Source organism: Coregonus lavaretus (genome assembly GCF_964263955.1).
Source record: "Coregonus lavaretus genome assembly, chromosome: 17".
NCBI lineage: Eukaryota > Metazoa > Chordata > Actinopteri > Salmoniformes > Salmonidae > Coregonus > Coregonus lavaretus.
In genome coordinates, this window is record NC_140004.1 from 17,554,174 (window position 1) to 17,575,985 (window position 21,812).

The window sequence follows — 21,812 nt, forward strand, 5'->3', positions numbered from 1 at the left end:
CAGTGCGCAATGTTGCCGCTGTGTCGCCTCGCTCTCCCGTCGCCACCGTCTCAAGATATCTGTGTGTAAAGTCTTGTGTCCATCCTGAAAAGCGGATGACGTTGACAGTAACTCCTTAACCGCGCGACACTGTACTCCAATTAAATGAGTAGTCATAGATAGACAAATTAAGGCAATCCAAGAGAAGGCGGTAAAAGCCATGGTGGTGGGTCCGTAGTTGGAGTGCTCCACTAGAGTTGTACCAGCTCCGTCCAGTGGTGCAGTGTTTCTGAAAAGGACCGCTTATCTCCGTGGTTTAAAGGGTATGCCCTTACGCTGAAAATGGCCGGACATTCTGCCACTTACAATTTTAATTATGTTTCTCCACCCCCTGTTTTGTTCGTACCCCTAACCAACCATTAGCACCCCACTGGCCCATAAAATTCGCTTGCATAATAAGGCACCCCGAGAACACCTACTCCAGTCATTCAAATTCAGCTACGTGTCTAATGACCCTAATTACACTATATTTAGACCATCATTTACAAGACACACAAAAGGCACAGAAACCGAGGTTATTTTCTATATGGATAGATTTCGCACGTAGACAGTCCTGTATGTTATCCAGTCCCAAATTATCTTACATTCCATGTCAACTTACATTGAGTCATTGTTCCTCCACTTTACCCAAAGCAATATAATTACCATGATAACAAGTTGGGTTGGTGTTCGTACTTTAGTGTTGGTAAAGTGCTGCGGGCGCCGTATCATATGGCACTATAGGGACCACGGTGGCCCCTATAATTTAGAGTACAATGTGCAGCTTATTTAGACAAGACAATTAACATATAGTTAATTTACTAATTCATCCATACATCGGTGGATTTATTGTAAATAACCACATTAGAATACATGCATTTGAAATAGTTTACTTGGAAGAAAAAGTGCTTGCCATAAGACCAAGATGTATTGACAAAAATATTTTTTTCAAGAATCAGCCATTCATTTTTAGCAAACTGCAGTCTTTGTAAATATGATATTATTGGAAAAGCATTGATGTGCTTATTATTCAGAGTATCACATTGAGTTTATGCAATGGCTTTTGAGTAATGATCAAAATCAACCCCATAAGGAAATCCAAGAGTACACAATAATTACATGATATCTGTAATTAAATAGTTTTTTTTCTTCTACATACAGTATGTAATCTATGGGTATGACATGATTAAAACCCATTTGTGGGTGGTGGTAAAGGATTCAATGGTAGCCGATTTTCTTCATCCAAACGAAGAGGATTACAGTGATTAGGAAACCCAGCAGCCATGTCATGAAGTTGGTACATTAAGTATTTGTTACACAACACCACTTGTTCTGTATAAGCTCATGTGGTGTGTTGGTTTGGAATTTCATTATATATTGTGCAAAATGTCTGCAGTTTGACAAAGACCATGGCCCTGTGCACATTAACACAACACAGTGTAGGACTTGACCACAATTCTGGTAAATAGCTTATTTTATTTAACCATGTTGGTTATTGAGAACACATTCTGTTGTACAATAATGACCTGACCAAGATAGCGAAAGAACCATGCAGCAAAGCAGACAAGTGACGACATTACAGATAAAGCAGACATTTCTTAAACTCCACGCAATAACAGAAAAAGCTAAATACATCCAACTTCCTATAATTCTTTAGAGTGCTTATATTACCTTGGCAGAAAGGATCAGTGTAAGTACAGTGTTTGAACTGAATTTAAATAGGATCATATTCAGAGCAGTGACTGAGTAGAGAAAGGTGCTGGTGGAACTCTCCTTGCCACGGTCAGTCAGAGCAGGTTTACCCCATGTTTCATTAATCTGTGTCGGGCCTTGCTGGGCAGAGAGAAAGCGCTGTCCTGGTGGTTAGGAATACCAGAGTTTCTCAACGCTCCACCTTGCTGCAGGAAGTACGTCTCCTGGGCCACACTGCGGGTCCCGTACACAGCTGTACCCGCGCTCCTGTGGTATAAACATTGTGTATAAACATTATACATACAACTCAATGCCAAAACACTCAAGGACTTATCTTTTCAGATAATACAAACGACATAATGATGGCCTCTGTTCCCCTTCCCCCATTATCTGTCTTGAGGAGTAACGAATGGTGAGAGCCCCCTCCATCACTGCTTGTCATACTGACCTGACAATAGCCTCCTGCAGAGCTTCAGTGTGAGAGAAATGCGAGTGGAGCAGTGATGTGGCTCTCACAAAGGAACACTCCTGGGCTCCCCCTGGCCTGCCAGACAGGTTGGCTGCAGGGACACACAGCAGTCACTCGTTACAAATACCACACAAACATGGAGGACAATCAACCATGCAAGAAAAAAGCCTGAGATCGTGTACAGGGTCCTAGTTGCTCAAATGACCGGTAAGTACCCCAAAATATCCAAATCAGCTAACACAAAATGCCCCAAAACATCCCAATCAGCTACTGCAAAGCACGGAGCTTACTACTCACTCTAACAGTAGGTCAACACTGGGAAACTGAAAGACATGGTTCCATAAATATCAGACAAAAACAGACAAAGAGAGAGAGGGAAAAGGTAAGGGTCAGACAAAGGTGGAAAAAATTAATATTCTGAGAATATTAGAGCCTCACTTGTGAGCGTGTTCTGTATACAGTCAAAGTGTGCAAAGGTGTATGGTCCATGTGGGCCGGGGGCCCCTGGAGCAGTGGTCCTCAGATGTGCCTCCAGTCCGTTCAAAGATGCCAGGCTGCTGTGATACTGAGCATAAACCACATGATGAGACAGTAGACCAAATATCAAACTGCTGTACTAACATGTAGGGCAATAGTAGACATTTAATTTCATAACGGTTGAACACAGGTGGTGGTCCAAAAGGAGGAAACTCTTGTGGAACACTCATGCATGAACAAACATTCATATCCCTCCCATATTCCCCAAAGGTTCCTCACCACTTCCTCCGTGGCTGCAGTGTCACTGTGGAACTTTGGCTCCACCAGTAGGGCCAGTACCAGCCCTCTCACCCTGTGCTGGTACAACGACATGGGGAGCAGAGGGGCCTCTATAGAGTTCTCACAGGGTGAAGAAGAGTTGGGGGGCACATCACAAGTGTCAGCCTGCAGTAAACCTTTACCCCCCTGTCCCTCCTTCTCCTTAAACACCTCCTTCTCTGCCACATTCCCCATCCTCTGACTGCCAGGCTCTGGGGACTCCTGACCTCTGAACCTGAGGGCTCCAGCTTTCTCTCCACCCAGTACAATACTACCTCCATTCTGTCCACTGACGTGACGCAGGTCCTTGTTTTGCATTGACCTGCCTCCTCCTGCAAGACCCGACTCATCTCTCCCACCATCTATGCTGTTAAAACTGTGGTCGTACAAACTTCCTGTGACACCTTCCTCCACCTCATGGGACAGCTTTCCATTGGACAAGGTATGACCAGAGGTCTTTGGAGCGACCTTGATAGGTGAAGGACTGAGAGGGCCAGGAGTGTGAAATGAAGGACTTGGGCTAAATAGCAACTCATCAGATATAGTTGACTGGGGGGTGGAGGGATAATGGAGGGATAGTGGAGCGTAGTGGGTGGGGTCTGGGTCAAGCAGATCAGTGGTTGGTGTGTCAGATAGGGTTCTTGACAGGAGGCGGGACTTCCTAGGTCGGTTTACTTCCTTTGGAGTAGATTGGGTAGATTGGGATCTGCAGGACAGACAGAGGCTCAACGATTTACCCTCATATCAGGGAGGCAACCATTCCAAACTTGTCTAACCCTCACTTTCACTTGGCTTTGAGCTTACTGTATCAGGACGGAACATCTTGTAACTCACTCTAGTTATTGTTTACCAGAAAAGGATATACTTTATACAGTGGAGGGGGGTGAAGTACCTGGATTCTCTGTCCACGGGAGAGGAGCGGAGATACTGTAGTTCAGTGGCGGTCAGGAACACAGTGGTGGAGGTCACTGGGCTAGATAGAGGAGTGCTGCCAGAAGAGCTGGAGGAACTCAGTCCATTGGGTCTCTGGTCCTAGAGCAATATATAAGCATAAGCAAAAATGTATGGCGAGGCCTGTGACTAAACAAACTGCTGACTTTGTAAAACAATCTTAAGTATAGCTTTTGTATTAAGATATTGATGCATAATACAACAACCCAACGAATCTCAACTAATTAAGATGATCACAAGATCAAATTAAAATCTCAAATGAGAGAAGCACCTAAATTATCAGCCATTGTTATCTACCTGTTTGTATGTTTCCGTTTCATGAACCATGACTTTCACTGTGAGATCAGGGGGCATCTGTGTGCTGACAACCCTATGGAGCAAAGACACGTTTATATATACAGTTCGTGTCTGGTTCTAATCTGTGGTTAACTATTCCAGCACTTTGCTGCTGCAAAGGTCAGACCGCTTACCTCCCACAGTAAAGTACACAACCAGCTAACACAAGGGGGCAGCGTTGACAGGCCTGCAGAATGAGGGCAGCCTTGAGTAGGAGAAGGGGGTCAATCTGAGAATCAAAATGACATGCATGAAACAAGGAAATAATTGCCAGGCTAGGCCAGAAGTAAATCAACTAAAAATATAAATGAAATAGATAGAATACATAGTAATTGTATGAGTGAATTTAATAAAATAAGCAACCGTATGATATTATCTGAGGTAGCAAACCTTACCGATATCATGCCCAACAGACTTCTTATTACTTACATGTGTAGAGTCAATGGTGCTCAAGACACTGAAGATGTGGTGCAGTTCAGTGGCACCTCCTTGTAAGTGGGAGAGGTACCGGGTCCATCGAACAGCTAAATCTTCCTGACTGTACATCTTAAAGCAATGCAAATCAGAGGGAGGCATATTTAGCATTAGCAAAAAACAATTCCTTGATTAACACACATCTATGTGAAAATAGGACATGATATGGATATGACAGATTGCTGTACAGTCGTGGTCAAAAGTTTTGAGAATGACACAAATATTAATTTTCAAAGTCTGCTGCCTCAGTTTTTATGGTGGCAATTTGCATATACTCCAGAATGTTATGAAGAGTGATAAGATGAATTGCAATTAATTGCAAAGTCCCTCTTTGCCATGAAAATTAACTTAATCCCAAAAAAACATTTCCACTGCATTTCAGCCCTGCCACAAAAGGACCAGCTGACATCATGTCAGTGATTCTCTCGTTAACACATGTGAGAGTATTGACAAGGACAAGGCTGGAGATCACTCTGTCATGCTGATTGAGTTAGAATAACAGACTGGAAGCTTTAAAAAGGAGGGTGGTGCTTGAAATCATTGTTCTTCCTCTGTTAACCATGGTTACCTGCAAGGAAACACGTGCCGTCATCATTGCTTTGCACAAAAAGGGCTTCACAGGCAAGGATATTGCTGCTAGTAAAATTGCACCTAAATCAACCATTTATCGGATCATCAAGAACTTCAAGGAGAGAGGTTCAATTGTTGTGAAGAAGGCTTCAGTGCGCCCAAGAAAGTCCAGCAAGCACCAGGACCGTCTCCTAAAGTTGATTCACCTGCCGGATCGGGGCACCACCAGTGCAGAGCTTGCTCAGGAATGGCAGCAGGCAGATGTGAGTGCATCTGCACGCACAGTGAGGCGAAGACTTTTGGAAGATGGCCTGGTGTCAAGAAGGGCAGCGAGGAAGCCACTTCACTCCAGGAAAAACATCAGGGACAGACTGATATTCTGCAAAAGGTACAGGGATTGGACTGCTGAGGACTGGGGTAAAGTAATTTCCCTTTCCGATTGTTTGGGGCATCCGGAAAAAAGCTTGTCCGGAGAAGACAAGGTGAGTGCTACCATCAGTCCTGTGTCATGCCAACAGTAAAGCATCCTGAGACCATTCATGTGTGGGGTTGCTTCTCAGCCAAGGGAGTGGGCTCACTCACAATTTTGCCTAAGAACACAGCCATGAATAAAGAATGGTACCAACACATTCTCCGAGAGCAACTTCTCCCAACCATCCAAGAACAGTTTGGTGACGAACAATGCCTCTTCCAGCATGATGGAGCACCTTGCCATAAGGAAAAAGTGATAACTAAGTGGCTTGGGGAACAAAACATCGACATTTTGGGTCCATGGCCAGGAAACTCCCCAGACCTTAATCCCATTGAGAACTTGTGGTCAATCCTCAAGAGGCGGGTGGACAAACAAAACCCCACAAATTCTTACAAACTCCAAGCATAGAATGGGCTGCCATCAGTCAGGATGTGGCCCAGAAGTTAATTGACAGCATGCCAGGGCGGATTGCAGAGGTCTTGAAAAAGAAGGGTCAACACTGCAAATATTGACTCTTTGCATAAACTTAATGTAGTTGTCAATAAAAGCCTTTGACACTTATGGAATGCTTGTAATTATACTTCAGTATACCATAGTAACATCTGACAAAAATATCTAAAAACACTGAAGCAGCAAACTTTGTGAAGACCAATACTTGTGTCATTCTCAAAACTTTTGACCACGACTGTACACAGCTAAGATAAGTGTTAGTGATGTGCAGTTCGCAACGATTCATTTATTTTTGAACGCCTCTTTTTACTGACTCGAGAGTCAGGATTCGTTTTTTCTGAGTGACTCGTTCATTTTAGTCTTTCGTTTGATCAGCTGGCCGCAATGAATCCTACAACAAGATTGATACATGCTCCTCTGGCTCAGCAGCTCCAGAGACGCGATCCGACTACCAACTGTCTGTCATATATAGGCCTACGCGAAGGAAAACAGACCATGCTGTAGGCAGCATAAAGAGCAAAATGACATGTTTATTAGAACTGATAATTGATTGCATGGTTCAATAATTAATTCAATGAATTGATTATTGAATGTTATGATGGACACAGCTTTACAGAACCAAAACATACACAGCCTCTGCTCAACACACTCGAAAACGAATAGTTTGGAGGGCTGCAGTTCTGACAATATTATGCTTATCACCCTCACGGCAGTCAAGCAATGCTTTCCGCCAAGAGTAGCTCAGAATCTAGTCCGGTTGCGCCCACAAGTAGACCTCGTTTCAAACGTATGAAGAAATAATCTTATTTGTATTCCTAGTAATCAACAAATGTACATTGTTTAAAGCACACTTTTACATGTGTCACAAATGACAGCTCCAATAAGCATCCTATGGTGAACCACATGCAGGGCCGGCTCTAGCCTTTTAAGGGCCCTAAGCGAGACTGGGTTGGGGGACTCCCCACCTTACGGCAAAAATTTTAGTGGCCCCCTTCTTGACGGTGGAGATAATTTTCTTTAGTTTTAAAGTGAATTTCATGCAATTCTACACATTTTGTAATGACTTATGCCATGTTAATATGATATCTGAGTGAGAATGGCTAACAAAATCAAATGGGGGGGGGGGCGCTGGAGGTCACATCTCGTTCACCATAGGGGGCACGCAGGACCTCCTACCGGCGAACGATGAACTGAAAACTCAAGAGTCATGATTCTACAAGCCTCTCGTTCACGTCGTCAGGGCCGGTTCCAGGCATAAGTGACATAAGCGGTCGCTTAGGGCCACCGGGGGAACCGGCCCTGACGACATTTCAGTTCATCGTTCGCCGGTAGGAGGTCCTGCGTGTTCTGGGCATTACTGATTAAAATGAACAAAAGGAGTCGAAAGATTTCTTATTTTGACTGAATGAGTCGAAAAGACCAGTCAGTAAAAATACGCAAACTTCCCATCACTATTAAGTGTTAGAGATGAATGTACCTGGTAGCTCTGGCGGATAGGGCCGTTACAGAAACTAAAGAGATTTATCAGCTGATCCAGGAAGTCACATATACTGACGTCTGGTATTTCCAATGAACAGCTTAAGGCCTGAGGGAGGGCAACATGGAGAGTAATTATGACATATACACAGGGGATGGATAGACAAAAACATCACTAAAGAAAGACCGGTTTAGGGGATGAGCATTCTCATTACAATAGTCTATCCATCCGAGATATCGGTGAATGTATCAATAAGACCATAGCACCTTATCTGTAACCTTTTGCTCAAACATCTGAAGATATGTTATAGACTTTGTCATATATGACAACTATGCACTATGATGTGGTGTGGTGTGGTTCCAGGCTACGGGGCAACTAACCTCGGGCGGAAGTGTCTGTAACAAGATTATGGCGCAACTCACCCACAAAAAGTTGTCTTTCATGCGGATGGCGAACTTGCTACGGCGCAGCCTGAGCAGACGTACAGGGGAGGAGGAGAGCTCAGAGACACAGCGGCTCACGCCTGCCAGCTGCCCACACAGCAGCTCCTGCTTATCCAGAGGCGTCTGGAAGAAATAAAAGGCAAAGAACCATCCTTCACTCTACTCATCCAATTGGTAGGGGATCATTAATACAATCAAGTCATCATTCTTAATACACAGTATCAATAATCTCATCTAGGGAACACATACACACTTCTGACGTCCCTACCTCTTCAGGATAGAAGTAGCAGATGCCAGCTCTTGTAGGGTCACCCTCACCCTTGACCTTTGACCCATCATATAGGAAGAAGTTGATGCATCTGCAAATCACCAAGAAATCTGACTGAGTGGAAAATACCCATACTAACATTAGAAAACCAAGTAGGGACTATTGTATGGCAGAAAAAAAAGGATAGGAATTCAATGAAGGGCATGAATTATAATAGAACCTCAGATCAGAGGTGACAGTCCCACCTTCTTGAGTCAGGCACAATGATCTCAGCCATAGCTGCCATTGGTTGTTCTTCTTCTCTCAGTCTGTCCTCCACACACTCCCTACCTTTATAAAGCCGGTGATTAATAAAACAAGTGCATTCATTACTTGTGAATGTTATATCGTAGCAAGGTACAATGCAGATAGCTAGGCCTACTGTTTTTCATAATTTGATATGCCATGCCTTCGCTATTGTACCAACCGGTGGCAATTAGCGACTGCTTGATTAAAAAACGTAAGACCACACACTGAACAGAATAGCCTAAAGTATTTCTACTAGCATGTAACGTTAGCTAGAAGCGTAATTTCACAAATCAGAATTTTCATGTCTAGCAAGCTACCAGCTGGCTGACATTTACCTTACCCAACCTATCAAGCTGCTTCCAAATGATGTTGACGCAGTCTTTCTCCAGGTCTTCAAAGTAATACATTTAAAGTTGCCATCTCAGCCGGACAACAATACTTTCAAATTTCGTAACTTTTCAAAACTTGACTCCTTTGTTACAGACAATTTGATAGACAATTGAAAACAGAGAAACTAACGATCGCTACTCGCTCGCTATAGCTACTCGCTTGCTAGAAGAATGCGAGTCACAAGAAGTTAGTCATGTGAAAGAAGGGGAAGCAAATAGGGTCAAACAGTGCGTCGTTCTGAAATACGAATTTCTAAACTCCTTTTGTCACTCCAAACATAGCAGACTTAATCGATAGAGAAACAGACACTAGAAACCACCTGATAGTGTAAATTTTTTGAGTTAATGACAACACACACATTTCGGTAATATTTATTTTAGTTAAGTTTAAGCACACATTGTGTTAAATGGTCCAGAAAAATTTAACTAACATTGAGTCCCTTGTGACAAGTGCACATAGGTAAACATTATGGAATAGAGGAGAGTAAACTGTTTGGAGAGTGTGGTCTAGTAACAGTAAAGAATTGAGGGAAGACTCTGGTCCCAGTGTATGAGGTGGTCTGGAGGGAGAGATCTCACTCGTCACGTCCTTCATAGCCATCAGGGAGGGCATTCAATTCAGGGTTGTGGAACAGGCTCTTGTTGCCATCACCCCATGGGAAACGCTGGTGAGAGACAAGAGTCAAGTTAACATAATGACAAATTCAACTAACAGGGGGCACATTAAAATGTGTAAATACTCCAGGCAAAATTACAGAGACTATAATCCCAAAAAGTATATGATCATAGAGAGATGTGTTTTGCAACAATAACTTGGCTGCATTTAGTATTTTGCCATACATAAAACATTTTTTTTTGAATCAGACCTTGCTGCGAATGCGAAGGTGGCTGTATGGGACGAACTCGGGCTCCACATGGTGTGCAGCATGGTGCTGCATCTTCAGGTACATGTTCAACATGCACACTGCAACCCCCGGAAGGGCAACTACAAAGGAGAGGATCTTCCATGTTCTGGCTGGAGAAGAAACAAAGAACAAAATGAATTTCATGTTTGAGTAACACTGAAGCAAAGGCTTTTACACTTAAACAATACATTTGATCTTTATTTTCAGTTTTTCACATTGTGATGTAACCGATACATGATGAAAACATGCTTTTTTGATCACACTGGAATGCTAAATCTAACCACTTTCCTTTTAAAATGTGTGCACAGGGGTACAAACCATTGAGATCAAGTATCTCAATCTCTGCGTGTGTCAATGTCAAAGGCAACCAAACCACCAAAGTGCAACAGGTGCAGGTTATGTACTGTTGAGATGCCATTTCCAAAGAACCTCCTCTGACTTGGTTCCTGCCTAATTTTAAAGGTCAGACACACAAATCTGACTGCCGATAGGTAGGTACTTAGCAACTCTGCCCAGGGTGTCAGCAGTTAACTTTTTGTTCACAGAACAGTTTTACTTCAGATTTGCTTTGTTTAAACATGCCAGGTTGCACTAGCTCGTTTGGCTTGTGCTTGCTGTAGCTAATGTAAGCTAACTAGCAAGCTGCGCGAATGCTGTTGCTAGCTAGCATTTGCAGTAAGCCCATGTTGATACTAACCAGATGGCCAAAACTAGATAACTAGCAACATTATAATTAAATCACAATGGATTTGTTTTCGAATGAAGCTGCTGCGAGTCAGTGGAGAAGTTAGCTAGCTATATTGTGCTAAATGGCGATGCGAACTGTTTAGCTAGAACGCGAACTAGCAGTATGGGATAATGGTGTGAATTAAATTTTTTATTTGTCATCTTGCTAGGTAGTGTTGGGTTCTATTTTTCTCATAATTGGATCTGTATGTGATGAATAACTTAGAAGGAATGCATTAATGATAAGCATAGGTTTGTACTATACTGATATAAATTGTTTCACATAACAGGCTGTGATTCATGTAAGGAACATTAGGGGTAGGACAGATAAGACTTGTATTTCTTACAGATACGAACACTCTCTCTTTGTTGTCTGTGAAACCGTCCTTGAACGTGGGTACATGGAGTACAGATTGGAGGGGTGTCTTTTGGGTGCTGACTCCACAGGTTATTATGATAGCAACTTATGCCTGGGAACGGTGGAGCGCCAAGGGGTGGAGCGCCGAGGGGTTGGGACCAACCCGTGCACCAACGGATTGGCTGAGTAAAGTCTAAACCACACTCAGTCCTTTACTCTGATTGGCCAACAGAAGAGGTGGGAACTCTCTGTCAGAGTATTTGAGAAAGAACCTGTAAACAATGGTTTAGTTCTCTGAGTGCCCTGCGTGGTATCTCAGCGGACCCGTATATACGAACCTTCATACTTATCATACATACATTTTGCATATAATAAATTAAGCTTGGATTGAAGATCTCTTGATTCTTATTCCAATACCAGATTTGAATTACGCAATTTCTAACAGTAGCTAGCTTGGTAAAGCATTTAGTGTCGTGTGCATTGTGCTGCACTTACCACCCCAATCGTTTCATATGAAGTGTGTGACTGCCTGGCTCAGTTAGCAAGCTAATGTTAGCTAGCTAACGAGCATGTGCACATTATCAAACTGAACCCAACAAAAAAATGCACAAAACTCCTTAGCTATATGTAAAATATGTATAGACTTGATCTAGAAAAAAAATATGCAGCTTTGTTTTAGTTAGAATAACTCTGATGAAATGGGGGTGGATTACACCGGGAAAAGTGCCCTCTTTATTTTTCTTGTCACTTCTGTCGGCTCCCCGACGTGGAGGTTTGTGCTCTCCGATTGGCTCAAAGTCAAGTTCTCGGCCACTGACAAGCATTGCGATTCTACAAGTAGAAAATGACAGGTTCGTCGGTACCAGGTCGATACACAGCAGGGACGTCTTGTTCTAGAAAGAGAAGGAAGGGCCTCCTACTGCGCTAAGTACCTATCGGCAATATTCCCTCTAAGCTGCGGGCACGCAGCTCCCCCGGGACTGCTGCGCAGAAGAAATATCAGCCCGTGCAGAGAAGCACGAGATTGAACATCAGTCAACTTTCTAGTTTTCCCCTTTAGTTAACACTATCAACGTTTCCCTCTACTGTGCAAATTGTGATCAAATTAATGCAATATTAGCCACTTTCAGTGCAACATACTGAAACAAAACTATGAAAGAGATTTTCTTTTAGGCAGAGTGCATTGGAGTAGGATTCTATTGCATTGACAGGTACGACTCAGGCCCATACTCTACACAGACCGGTGCGCCATAACCAATCAGAGCTGCAGTATCCATGCTTCACCGTAGGGATGGTGCCGGGTTTCCTCCAGACGTGACGCTTGGCATTCAGGCCAAAGAGTTCAATCTTGGTTTCATCAGACCAGAGAATCTTGTTTCTCATGGTCAGAGTCCTTTAGGTGCCTTTGGCAAACTCCAAGCGGGCATGTGCCTTTTACTGCAGAGTGGCTTCCACCTGGCCACTCTACCATAAAGGCCTAATTGGTGGAGCGCTGCAGAGATGGTTGTCCTTCTGGAAAGTTCTCCCATCTCCACAGAGGAACTCTGGAGCTCTGTCAGAGTGACCATCGGGTTCTTGGTCACCTCCCTGACCAAGGCCCTTCTCCCCTGATTGCTCAGTTTGGTCGGGCGGCCAGCTCTAGGAAGTCTTGGTGGTTCCAAACTTCTTCCATTTAAGAATGATGGAGGCCACTGTGTTCTTGGGGACCTTCAATGCTGCAGACCTTTTTTGTTATCCTTCCCCAGATCTGTGCCTCAACACAATCCTGTCTCGGAGCTCTACGGACAATTCCTTCCACCTCATGGCTTGGTTTTTGCTCTGACATGCACTGTCAACTGTGGGACTTCATATAGACAGGTGTGTGCCTTTCCAAATAATTTCCAATCAATTGAATTTACCACAGGTGGACTCCAATCAAGTTGTAGAAACATCTCAAGGATGATCAATGGAAACAGGATGAACCTGAGCTCAATTTCAAGTCTCATAGCAAAGTGTCTGAATACTTACGTAAATAAAGGTCTGTATATTTTTAATACATTTGCGAAAATGACTAAAAACCTGTTTTCGCTTTGTCATTATGGGGTATTGTGTGTAGATTGATGAGGAAAAAAATGTATTTTATCCATTTTAGAATAAAGCTGTAACGTAACATTTTGAAAAAGGGCAGGGGTCTGAAAACTTCCCGAATGCGCTCTATCCAAAAAGTCAGATTTCATAACCCAATACATATGATCATAAGCACAGAGCTCTGACATAGCGGTGCATGGTGGAACAAGCTCCCTCACGACACCAGGACAGCGGAGTCACTCACCACCTTCCGGAGACATTTGAAACCCCACCTCTTTAAGGAACACCTGGGATAGGATAAAGTAATCCTTCTACCCCCCCCCCCCCCAAAAAAAAAGAAAAAAAGAAAAAAAATTAAGAAAAAAAAAAGAAATGATTTTTTTTTATAATTGTAAAGTGGTTATCCCACTGGCTATAGGGTGAATGCACCAATTTGTAGTCGCTCTGGATATGAGCGTCTGCTAAATGACTAAAATGTAAAATATGTTTCTCGTAACAACTTTTGAGGATTTTACATTTTATGGTCGTCGTCTTCAAAGTTGTTTCTGCCGGTCGCAAAAAGCTAAATTAGCATGACATGAGCTGAATTAAATGTAAAAGGCTTTGAAAATAAAAAGCTTGGTATACACTCAGTGCTCAGTTGACATTTCACAGAAAACGCACATTTTTGTGAGAAACCTTTGAAATATAACAGGAATTTCAAATTAATATGAAAAGCGTATACTAAAATATGAAAATACTAAATGTCATGTCTCAAATCGATATCCATTTTACCTCTATATTGTTTTATGTCCTGCGGATTCGAGAAGAAAGATGAGTTCAACGGGAAAGTAAGGCTGCTGGCTACCCGTTAGGCTCAATTCTTGCATCCTACTTGGTTCTATTTGAGACGCGCCACGCACTGCAAGTCCCCTCCTTATTGGATATCAGGAAGATGCAAACCAACGTGGATGCTTGAAAGACAAACCAGGAGAGATTAATTAAAGAACAAAAAATTAACTAGGTTTCCCTTTTTATCGGTCTGAACATTAACATTGCTTGCGGTATGGTTTTGGAAGCATAAGGACCTTATCTTTCATATCAGCGAGAAATAATAAAAAAATTAGTGTTCCCACATGGCCATATCTCCATGTTACAACGCTTGTTTATGGAAAAGAGGCAACCACCTGTGCTAATTAGCTATCTGGATCTGTGCAAAACTGCTACAGTAAGTGCGTCTTTTTTATTTGAAGGATTCTTTCTCGCTGATGAAAGGGCCATATGATTCGAAAGCCGTATTGCAAGCGATGATTGACATTTCTAAACGTTAAAACACAGTGTCGGGATTGTAGTTCACATGAGCCAGTCGTGGGTGAAGCTAACAGCTGAAAACTGTAGGGAGAACGCCACCTAGAGTTTGAGAGCTAGGATGGGATATGCCACTGTACTCCAAATGTCTGTTACCTTTAACCACACTGCTTCATCGATTACATTGAAATACTGCTAGTGTTCCTGGAAAACTGCCCTTGTCGTCCTCATGCTAGCTAGCAGTAGCCACAGCAGACATTATGGAATGGCACTCACATTGAACAACAAAAAGAGCAGATTGGCTGACACTGCCATTCCAAAATGGCTGCGGTGGCTACTGCTAGCTAGCATTAGGACGAAAATTGCATTAGAAGTAGAAGTATTTAGTAGTATTTAGAAGTATTTAGAAGTATTATTTAATTGCATTAGAAGTATTTCTATCTTCTCGATGGAGCAGTGTGGATAAAGGTAACATTTGGAGTGCGGCGGCGTAGCCCATCCCTGCATTGAGGTACGTTTTCCGACCCATATCTCACGCCGGCTCCACGGTGTCTTAATGCAACCATGATTGCGTTCTGACCAATGTTCCTTCTAAGCTGCGGGCGAGCAGTAGCCCCGAGACTGCCGCGCAGTAGCCCCGAGACTGCCGCACAGTAGCCCCGAGACTGCCGCACAGTAGCCCCGAGACTGCCGCACAGTAGCCCCGAGACTGCCACGCAGAAGAAATATCAACCCATGAGAGAAGCACGAGATTGAACTTCACTCAACTTTCTAGAGAAGTGGTCACCAACCGGTTGATCGCTATCGACTTGTCGATCTCCAAGCCATTCCTAGTCGATCGATCAAACATTTCTGTAAACAAACAAAGCCTTGTGTTCCTATTATTTATTTTTAGGGTCGTCTTGGGCTGTTGGCGGTAGGTGCACCAGATTCAGCTGCCCCGCACGCCGGGTAGGCGAACGGTTGCCATTTTGAACCATTTAATGTGTCTGAAGGTACAAACTGTGCCTTCCCGGCAGGCCCGGAGAGCAAATCAAGTGCACTATAAGCCTACCGCTGGCCAATCGGATGGCTCAGATTACCGTGTCTGCATGCAAAAATAAATCTACAGCAAAGTTGATACTGCGAGATTTCAAAACCATCACTAGAGACTGTCAACGAATACAGCAAAGAGCTGCTGTTTTTATGAGTTCATGTTTAAGTTCTTACTCAGCACTGTCAACACTATGTATTTAACACTTTTATAAGCCATAAAATGTGCGTTCTTCCCATTTCCACTCAGCGATACAACAAATACTGCAGTAGTAATGAATGAGTGGGAAAGTGTATCTATAGGCTTGCGTTGTTAATAATGCGGTGAGACTCGAGTTTCTCTATCAGCTGGAAGACTGTGTCCCTTTTTGGTCAGTAGAGGAAAGAGAGTGCGTACGGATGTTGAGAGGCGGACTCTCAGTCTGCTGCTCTCTCCCTCTGCTGAGACTGACCATCAGATGCAGGCACCATCAGCCCAGTAAAATAAAACTATTTAAATGTATGCTCACTCAGCTGTGCCTCAAGTAATATAACAACGGACCTATTACCGGTGTGATCATATTGACTACCTCAAATGTTAAAAAAAATGAATATATATATTTATTTTGAAATGGCCCGAATAATACATTTGGCAGGGCAATTCAAGCAAAGCCAATATCCAGTGATAATGTATTGGGCCTATAGCTTACTGCACAAATCTCATACAGTGAGGGGAAAAAAGTATTTTTGATCCACTGCTGATTTTGTACGTCTGCCCACTGACAAAGACATGATCAGTCGTGGTCCTCTGTAGCTCAGCTGGTAGTGCACGGCGCTTGTAACGCCAGGTTAGTGGGTTCGATCCCCGGGACCACCCATACAGAAAAATGTATGCACGCATGACTAAGTCGCTTTGGATAAAAGCGTCTGCTAAATGGCATATTATTATTATTATAACTTTAATGGTAGGTTTATTTGAACAGTGAGAGACAGAATAACAACAACAAAAATAATCGCATGTCAAAAATGTTATACATTGATTTGCATTTTAATGAGGGAAATAAGTATTTGACCCCTCTGCAAAACATGACTTAGTACTTGGTGGCAAAACCCTTGTTGGCAATCACAGAGGTCAGACGTTTCTTGTAGTTGGCCACCAGGTTTGCACACATCTCAGGAGGGTTTTTGTCCCACTCCTCTTTGCAGATCTTCTCCAAGTCATTAAGGTTGAGGCTGACGTTTGGCAACTTGAACCTTCAGTTCCCTCCACAGATTTTCTATGGGATTAAGGTCTGGAGACTGGCTAGGCCACTCCAGGACCTTAATGTGCTTCTTCTTGAGCCACTCCTTTGTTGCCTTGGCCGTGTGTTTTGGGTCATTGTCATGCTGGAATACCCATCCACAACCCATTTTCAATGCCCTGGCTGAGGGAAGGAGGTTCTCACCCAAGATTTGACGGTACATGGCCCCGTCCTTCGTCCCTTTGATGTTGTCCTGTCCCCTTAGCAGAAAAACACCCCCAAAGCATAATGTTTCCACCTCCATGTTTGATGGTGGGGATGGTGTTCTTGGGGTCATAGGCAGCATTCCTCCTCCTCCAAACACGGCGAGTTGAGTTGATGCCAAAGAGCTCCATTTTGGTCTCATCTGACCACAACACTTTCACCCAGTTCTCCTCTGAATCATTCAGATGTACATTAGCAAACTTCAGACGGCCCTGTATATGTGCTTTCTTGAGCAGGGGGACCTTGTGGGCGCTGCAGGATTTCAGTCCTTCACGGCGTAGTGTGTTACCAATTGTTTTCTTTGTGACTATGGTCCCAGCTGCCTTGAGATCATTGACAAGATCCTCCCGTGTAGTTCTGGGGTGATTCCTCACCGTTTCTATTGATCATTGCAACTCCACGAGGTGAGATCTTGCATGGAGCCCCAGGCCGAGGGAGATTGACAGTTATTTTGTGTTTCTTCCATTTGCGAATAATCGCACCAACTGTTGTCACCTTCTCACCAAGCTGCTTGGCGATGGTCTTGTAGCCCATTCCAGCCTTGTGTAGGTCTACAATCTTGTCCCTGACATCCTTGGAGAGCTCTTTGGTCTTGGCCATGGTGGAGAGTTTGGAATCTGATTGATTGATTGCTTCTGTGGACAGGTGTCTTTTATACAGGTAAAAAACTGAGATTAGGAGCACTCCCTTTAAGAGAGTGTGCTCCTAATCTCAGCTCGTTACCTGTATAAAAGACACCTGGGAGCCAGAAATCTTTCTGATTGAGGGGGTCAAATACTTATTTCCCTCATTAAAATGCAAATCAATTCATAACATTTTTGACATGCGTTTTTCTGGATTTTTTGTTTGTTATTCTGTCTCTCACTGTTCAAATAAACCTACCATTAAAATTAGACTGATCATTTCTTTGTCAGTGGGCAAACGTACAAAATCAGCAGGGGATCAAATACTTTTTTCCCTCACTGTAGCTACAGTACTGTTTTTAATTGGTTAATGTTGCATAGGCTTACGTTTTTTAAGTCATGTAAAAAAGAAAATGTGAGCTGTAGATAAATGCATTTTGATTCAGAAAGTGATCTTGGCACAGAAAAGGTTGGTGACCACTGTTCTAGAGTTTTTCCTGTTAGCACTATCAACGTTTCCCTTTACTGTTGCAATTGTGATTGAATCAATGCAATATTAGCCACTTTCAATGCAACATACCGAAACAAACTATGCAAGATATTTTGTTGTATGCAGAACGCGTCGAGAGTAGGATACTATTGCATTGAACAGCACGATTCAGCCCATACTCTACACAGACCAGTGCAGCATCAACAATCAGAGCTGCAGTAGGCCTATATGCAATTATAAACTGGGTGGTTCGAGCCCTGAATGCTGATTGGCTGACAGCCGTGGTATATCAGACCGTATACCATGGGTATGACAAAACATGTATTTGTAATGCTCTAATTATTTTGGTAACCAGTTTCTAATAGCAATATGGCACCTCTGGGGTTTGTGGTATATGGCCATAATACCACGGCTAAGGGCTGTATCCAGGCGCTCCGCGTTGCGTCGTGCATAAGAACAGTCCTTAGCCATATACCACACCCCCTCGGATCGTATTGCTTAAATAGAACACAGCCATATATGGATCTATGCCATTTACTTTGAACTGGACTGTGTTTACAGCATGAGCGGTCGCGAGAGCTGCATGTAGCCACGTGTGCACATTTTTATAATATCGTTTGCTAGTTAGTAGCCCAGTTTTAGATCATTTGTAGTCAGCAATAGGAGCGCTTGCTTCCTACAAGAGCACAAAACGTCTACATTTCTAGACAAGTGAGTCAGATAAATAACTTATTTTTGTCTTAAAGCGGCAGTGTTGTATTTTGAGACAGGCTTGAATAAGCTAAGTTGCCAATAGGCAGAGGGTAGCATAATGTCTGTTTCTCTGTAATAATGGTATGGGAATAATAATGCATTTTATTTTGTAAAGTGGTTTCTTGCATCAAACAACATTTTCAGTCACCTTGTCTGAAGGACAGGTTAATGTCAAGCCCCGCATGTTATTTTCTTCAAAAGTCTCATGGAATGTAGGCCTACATTGAACTCCACACATTGGCTGCTACTGTAGGCTTAATGATAGAATAGCTATTTCCATGTTAAAATGTTATGAGATGCATTTTCCCCATAGTTTTTGATGGTAGGCCTACATAATGATCAAATAGCCACAGTAGCCTACTTTGCCACTGTTAAAACTAACTTAAAGTGGGTACAGCCTCAGTGTTCACAGTAAACCCGCGCTGGAAGTTGCACTGAAATTTCACAATGTTCAAGTTTGCGCTCAGCAGACCTTACATTTGCTCAGTGCTGAAAAAAACTAGAGGGAACATTGGTTCTGACCCCAGTTCAGCTCAGTGGATCTTCTGGCAAGGCTACTAGTTATATAACTGATCTCCATGACATTGTTAATCACAATTGTGAAACACATTTGAAACATTGGGTTTCTTAATTGCCTGAAAATAATGAGCTAACGTTAGCTAGCTAGCTAGGTCTGAGATGAAACATTCAACACACTATGGCTAGCTAGCTAGCTAATTTAACAATGTTAAACTAGCTACTTAGCGAGCTATGTTAACGTACACCAACACACTATCTACCAAGAGTGTTTTCATCTATATTCTTCGTAGCTGTCTATTTAACACCACAAACTGATGCTGGCACTAAGACCGCACTCAATGAACTGTTTATGGCCATAAGCAAACAGGAAAACGCTCATCCAGAGGATGCGCTCCTAGTGGCCAGGGACTTTAATGCAGGGAAACTTACATCGGTTTTACCTCATTTCTACCAGCATGTTAAATGTGCAACAACGTCCAAAAGGCTAAGGCTTCTTAACAGCTTCTACCCCCAAGCCATAAGACTCCTGAATAGCTAATCAAATGGCTACCCAGACTATTTGCATTCCACCCCCCTTTACGCTGCTGCTACTCTGTTTATTATCTATGCATAGTCACTTTAACTCTACCTACATGTACACTACCATTCAAAAGTTTGGGGTCACATAGAAATGTCCTTGTTTTCGAAAGAAAACAGTGGTCGTGGACCTCACAACACCTGAGAGTTAAAGAGGAGAAAGTAAAGAGTTTGAGATATACACACAAAAACCTGGGGATGATGTCCAACATAAGTTTAATGAAATTCAGTTACCGATCCAACTCATCCCTGGGATTCCCAGTCCCCCCCAAGCCACACCAACAGCCGTAGTTATTATACATGAAGGGGTTGACGTCAGGCTGGGTGCACTTGATCATTCTAACAAATTGCAACAGTGAACCATGGGCTGCGCAGGCTGGCAGAAGAAAGAGATGAAGCTATCAGTCACACTACAGTATGAAAAATGTATGCACTCACTAATTGTAAGTCGCTCTGGATAAGAGCGTCTGCTAAATGACTAAAATGTCAATTGGATCACTAAAAAAATACAACTTATTTGCCCTCCTGTAGCTCAGTTGGTAGAGCATGGCACTTGCAACGCCAGAGTTGTGGGTTCGATTTCCACGGGGGGCCAGTATGAAAAATGTATGCACTCACTAACTATAAGTCGCTCTGGATAAGAGCGTCTGCTAAATGACTCAAATGTAATGATTTTGGAATGAGATGTTCGACGAGCAGGTTTCCACATACCTTTGGTCATGTAGTGTAGTTAGAAGCCATCTGGCTAGTATAGGATGGGTATAGGTGGGACTTGAATTGCCAACGAGTCCGGTGGGACTTGAATTGCCAACGAGTCCTGTGTATGTGGTTGATTTACCAAGTTCCTGTAGCTAACGTTAACTTAGCTAGTTACATTACTAACGTTGGCGGTTATTACGCTGCCTCGCGCTAACGTTTCGTTCGCTAACTAGCAAGGTCACTACGGAATCATGTCCTTCAAACAAATGTTTATGCTTTGTCATTAATAAATCGTTTCCTTTAAGCAATGTTTGTGTGGGCTTACCTGTTTGCTCTCCATGACCATGGGCCGCTGAGGCAGAGAGTTGACGGGTCTGGATAATTGAGGACCGTAGGAGGGCTTGCGAAATTCTTCCAAACAACATCATTTTCGCTGTCTTTCTGACAGATCAGATGAACGGAAGTGATGTAGGGTAAACGTGCTCTGCTTATGGAGCTCCACAGTAAATGGTCAAATCAGAGCGTACCCAGGGACAAGGTAGCTGTCTCTTTAAGCTACCCTTGGTCGTTGTACATTCAAGCCAATCACTGCGCAGCATTATTTTCTGCGTCAAACCAATCAGAGCGCAGAATGTTATGCCGCACAAGCACAAAATGAACATGTAGCCTTCTGCTGGTAGCTAAGTAGTTAGCTAATTCATTTCCTACATTTATTAGCTAGCTAGCTAATTTCGCAGTTGCATACATTTAGCTATATCAATTTCCTACATTTATTAGCGATTTTAAGTACACTAATAAATATTAACGTTAAAATATCATTGTAAAAATGAATGGTAAGCTAATGGATGTTAAACTAAGGCTAAAACTACTCAGTAGATTAAATCAAACCAAATGTTATTTGTCACATACACATGTTTAGTTGCAGGTGTAGCGAAATGCTTGTGCTTCTAGCTCCGACAGTGCAGTAATATCTAACAAGTAATATCTAACAATTTCATAACATATACCCAATACACACAAATCTAAGTAAGGAATGGAATTTAAGAATATATACATATACGGACAAGCAATGATAGAGCAGCATGGACTAAGATACAGTAGAATATTATAGAATACAGTATATACATATGAGATGAGTAATGCAAGATATGTAAACATTATTAAAGTGACATGTGTTCCTTTTCTTAAAGTGGCCAGTGAT

At 42.8% G+C, this 21,812-nt stretch overlaps 2 protein-coding genes across 4 annotated transcripts; both read right to left on the reverse strand.

The window, feature by feature from the left end:
* Positions 1-893: 893 nt before the first annotated feature.
* On the reverse strand, positions 894-9,290 carry LOC311145101 (BLOC-3 complex member HPS4-like). 3 transcript variants are annotated; one of them, XM_084181286.1, is made up of 13 exons: positions 9,044-9,290; positions 8,661-8,741; positions 8,416-8,506; positions 8,127-8,270; positions 7,705-7,812; positions 4,691-4,807; positions 4,396-4,490; positions 4,223-4,295; positions 3,867-4,006; positions 2,936-3,680; positions 2,618-2,744; positions 2,159-2,270; positions 894-1,977 (listed from the first exon to the last, which is right to left on the reverse strand). In XM_084181286.1, the coding sequence occupies exons 2-13, from the start codon at positions 8,699-8,701 to the stop codon at positions 1,806-1,808; spliced, it is 1,965 nt and encodes a 654-aa protein (XP_084037412.1). In that variant the 5' UTR covers positions 8,702-8,741; positions 9,044-9,290; the 3' UTR covers positions 894-1,805. The 3 variants fall into 3 exon arrangements, with proteins under 3 accessions (XP_084037412.1, XP_084037411.1, XP_084037410.1); XM_084181285.1 differs by having other exon boundaries at positions 8,661-8,745; positions 9,039-9,290; XM_084181284.1 differs by having other exon boundaries at positions 8,661-8,745; positions 9,044-9,207.
* A 158-nt stretch (positions 9,291-9,448) lies between these two features.
* LOC311145102 (cytochrome c oxidase subunit 6A, mitochondrial-like) lies at positions 9,449-21,121 on the reverse strand. Its single transcript, XM_084181287.1, has 3 exons — positions 20,937-21,121; positions 9,959-10,107; positions 9,449-9,757 (listed from the first exon to the last, which is right to left on the reverse strand). Exons 1-3 carry the CDS (start codon positions 21,037-21,039, stop codon positions 9,668-9,670), a joined length of 342 nt encoding a protein of 113 aa, XP_084037413.1. The 5' UTR covers positions 21,040-21,121; the 3' UTR covers positions 9,449-9,667.
* Between the last annotated feature and the right edge of the window lie 691 nt (positions 21,122-21,812).

Bases quoted from the DNA above. Each gene is read 5' to 3' on its own strand.
- LOC311145102 (XM_084181287.1), bottom strand. From the start codon at position 21,039: ATGATGTTGTTTGGAAGAATTTCGCAAGCCCTCCTACGGTCCTCAATT. The intron at 10,108-20,936 runs GTAAGCCCACAC...TTTCTTCTCCAG, and splicing joins TGGTCATGGAGAGCAAACAG to CCAGAACATGGAAGATCCTC. The intron at 9,758-9,958 runs GTCTGATTCAAA...GTCTCTCACCAG, and splicing joins ACCTTCGCATTCGCAGCAAG to CGTTTCCCATGGGGTGATGG.
- LOC311145101 (XM_084181284.1), bottom strand. From the start codon at position 9,110: ATGTATTACTTTGAAGACCTGGAGAAAGACTGCGTCAACATCATTTGG. The intron at 8,507-8,660 runs GTGGGACTGTCA...GGTGATTTGCAG, and splicing joins ATTGTGCCTGACTCAAGAAG to ATGCATCAACTTCTTCCTAT. The intron at 2,745-2,935 runs GTGAGGAACCTT...GTTTATGCTCAG, and splicing joins CTGCAGCCACGGAGGAAGTG to TATCACAGCAGCCTGGCATC.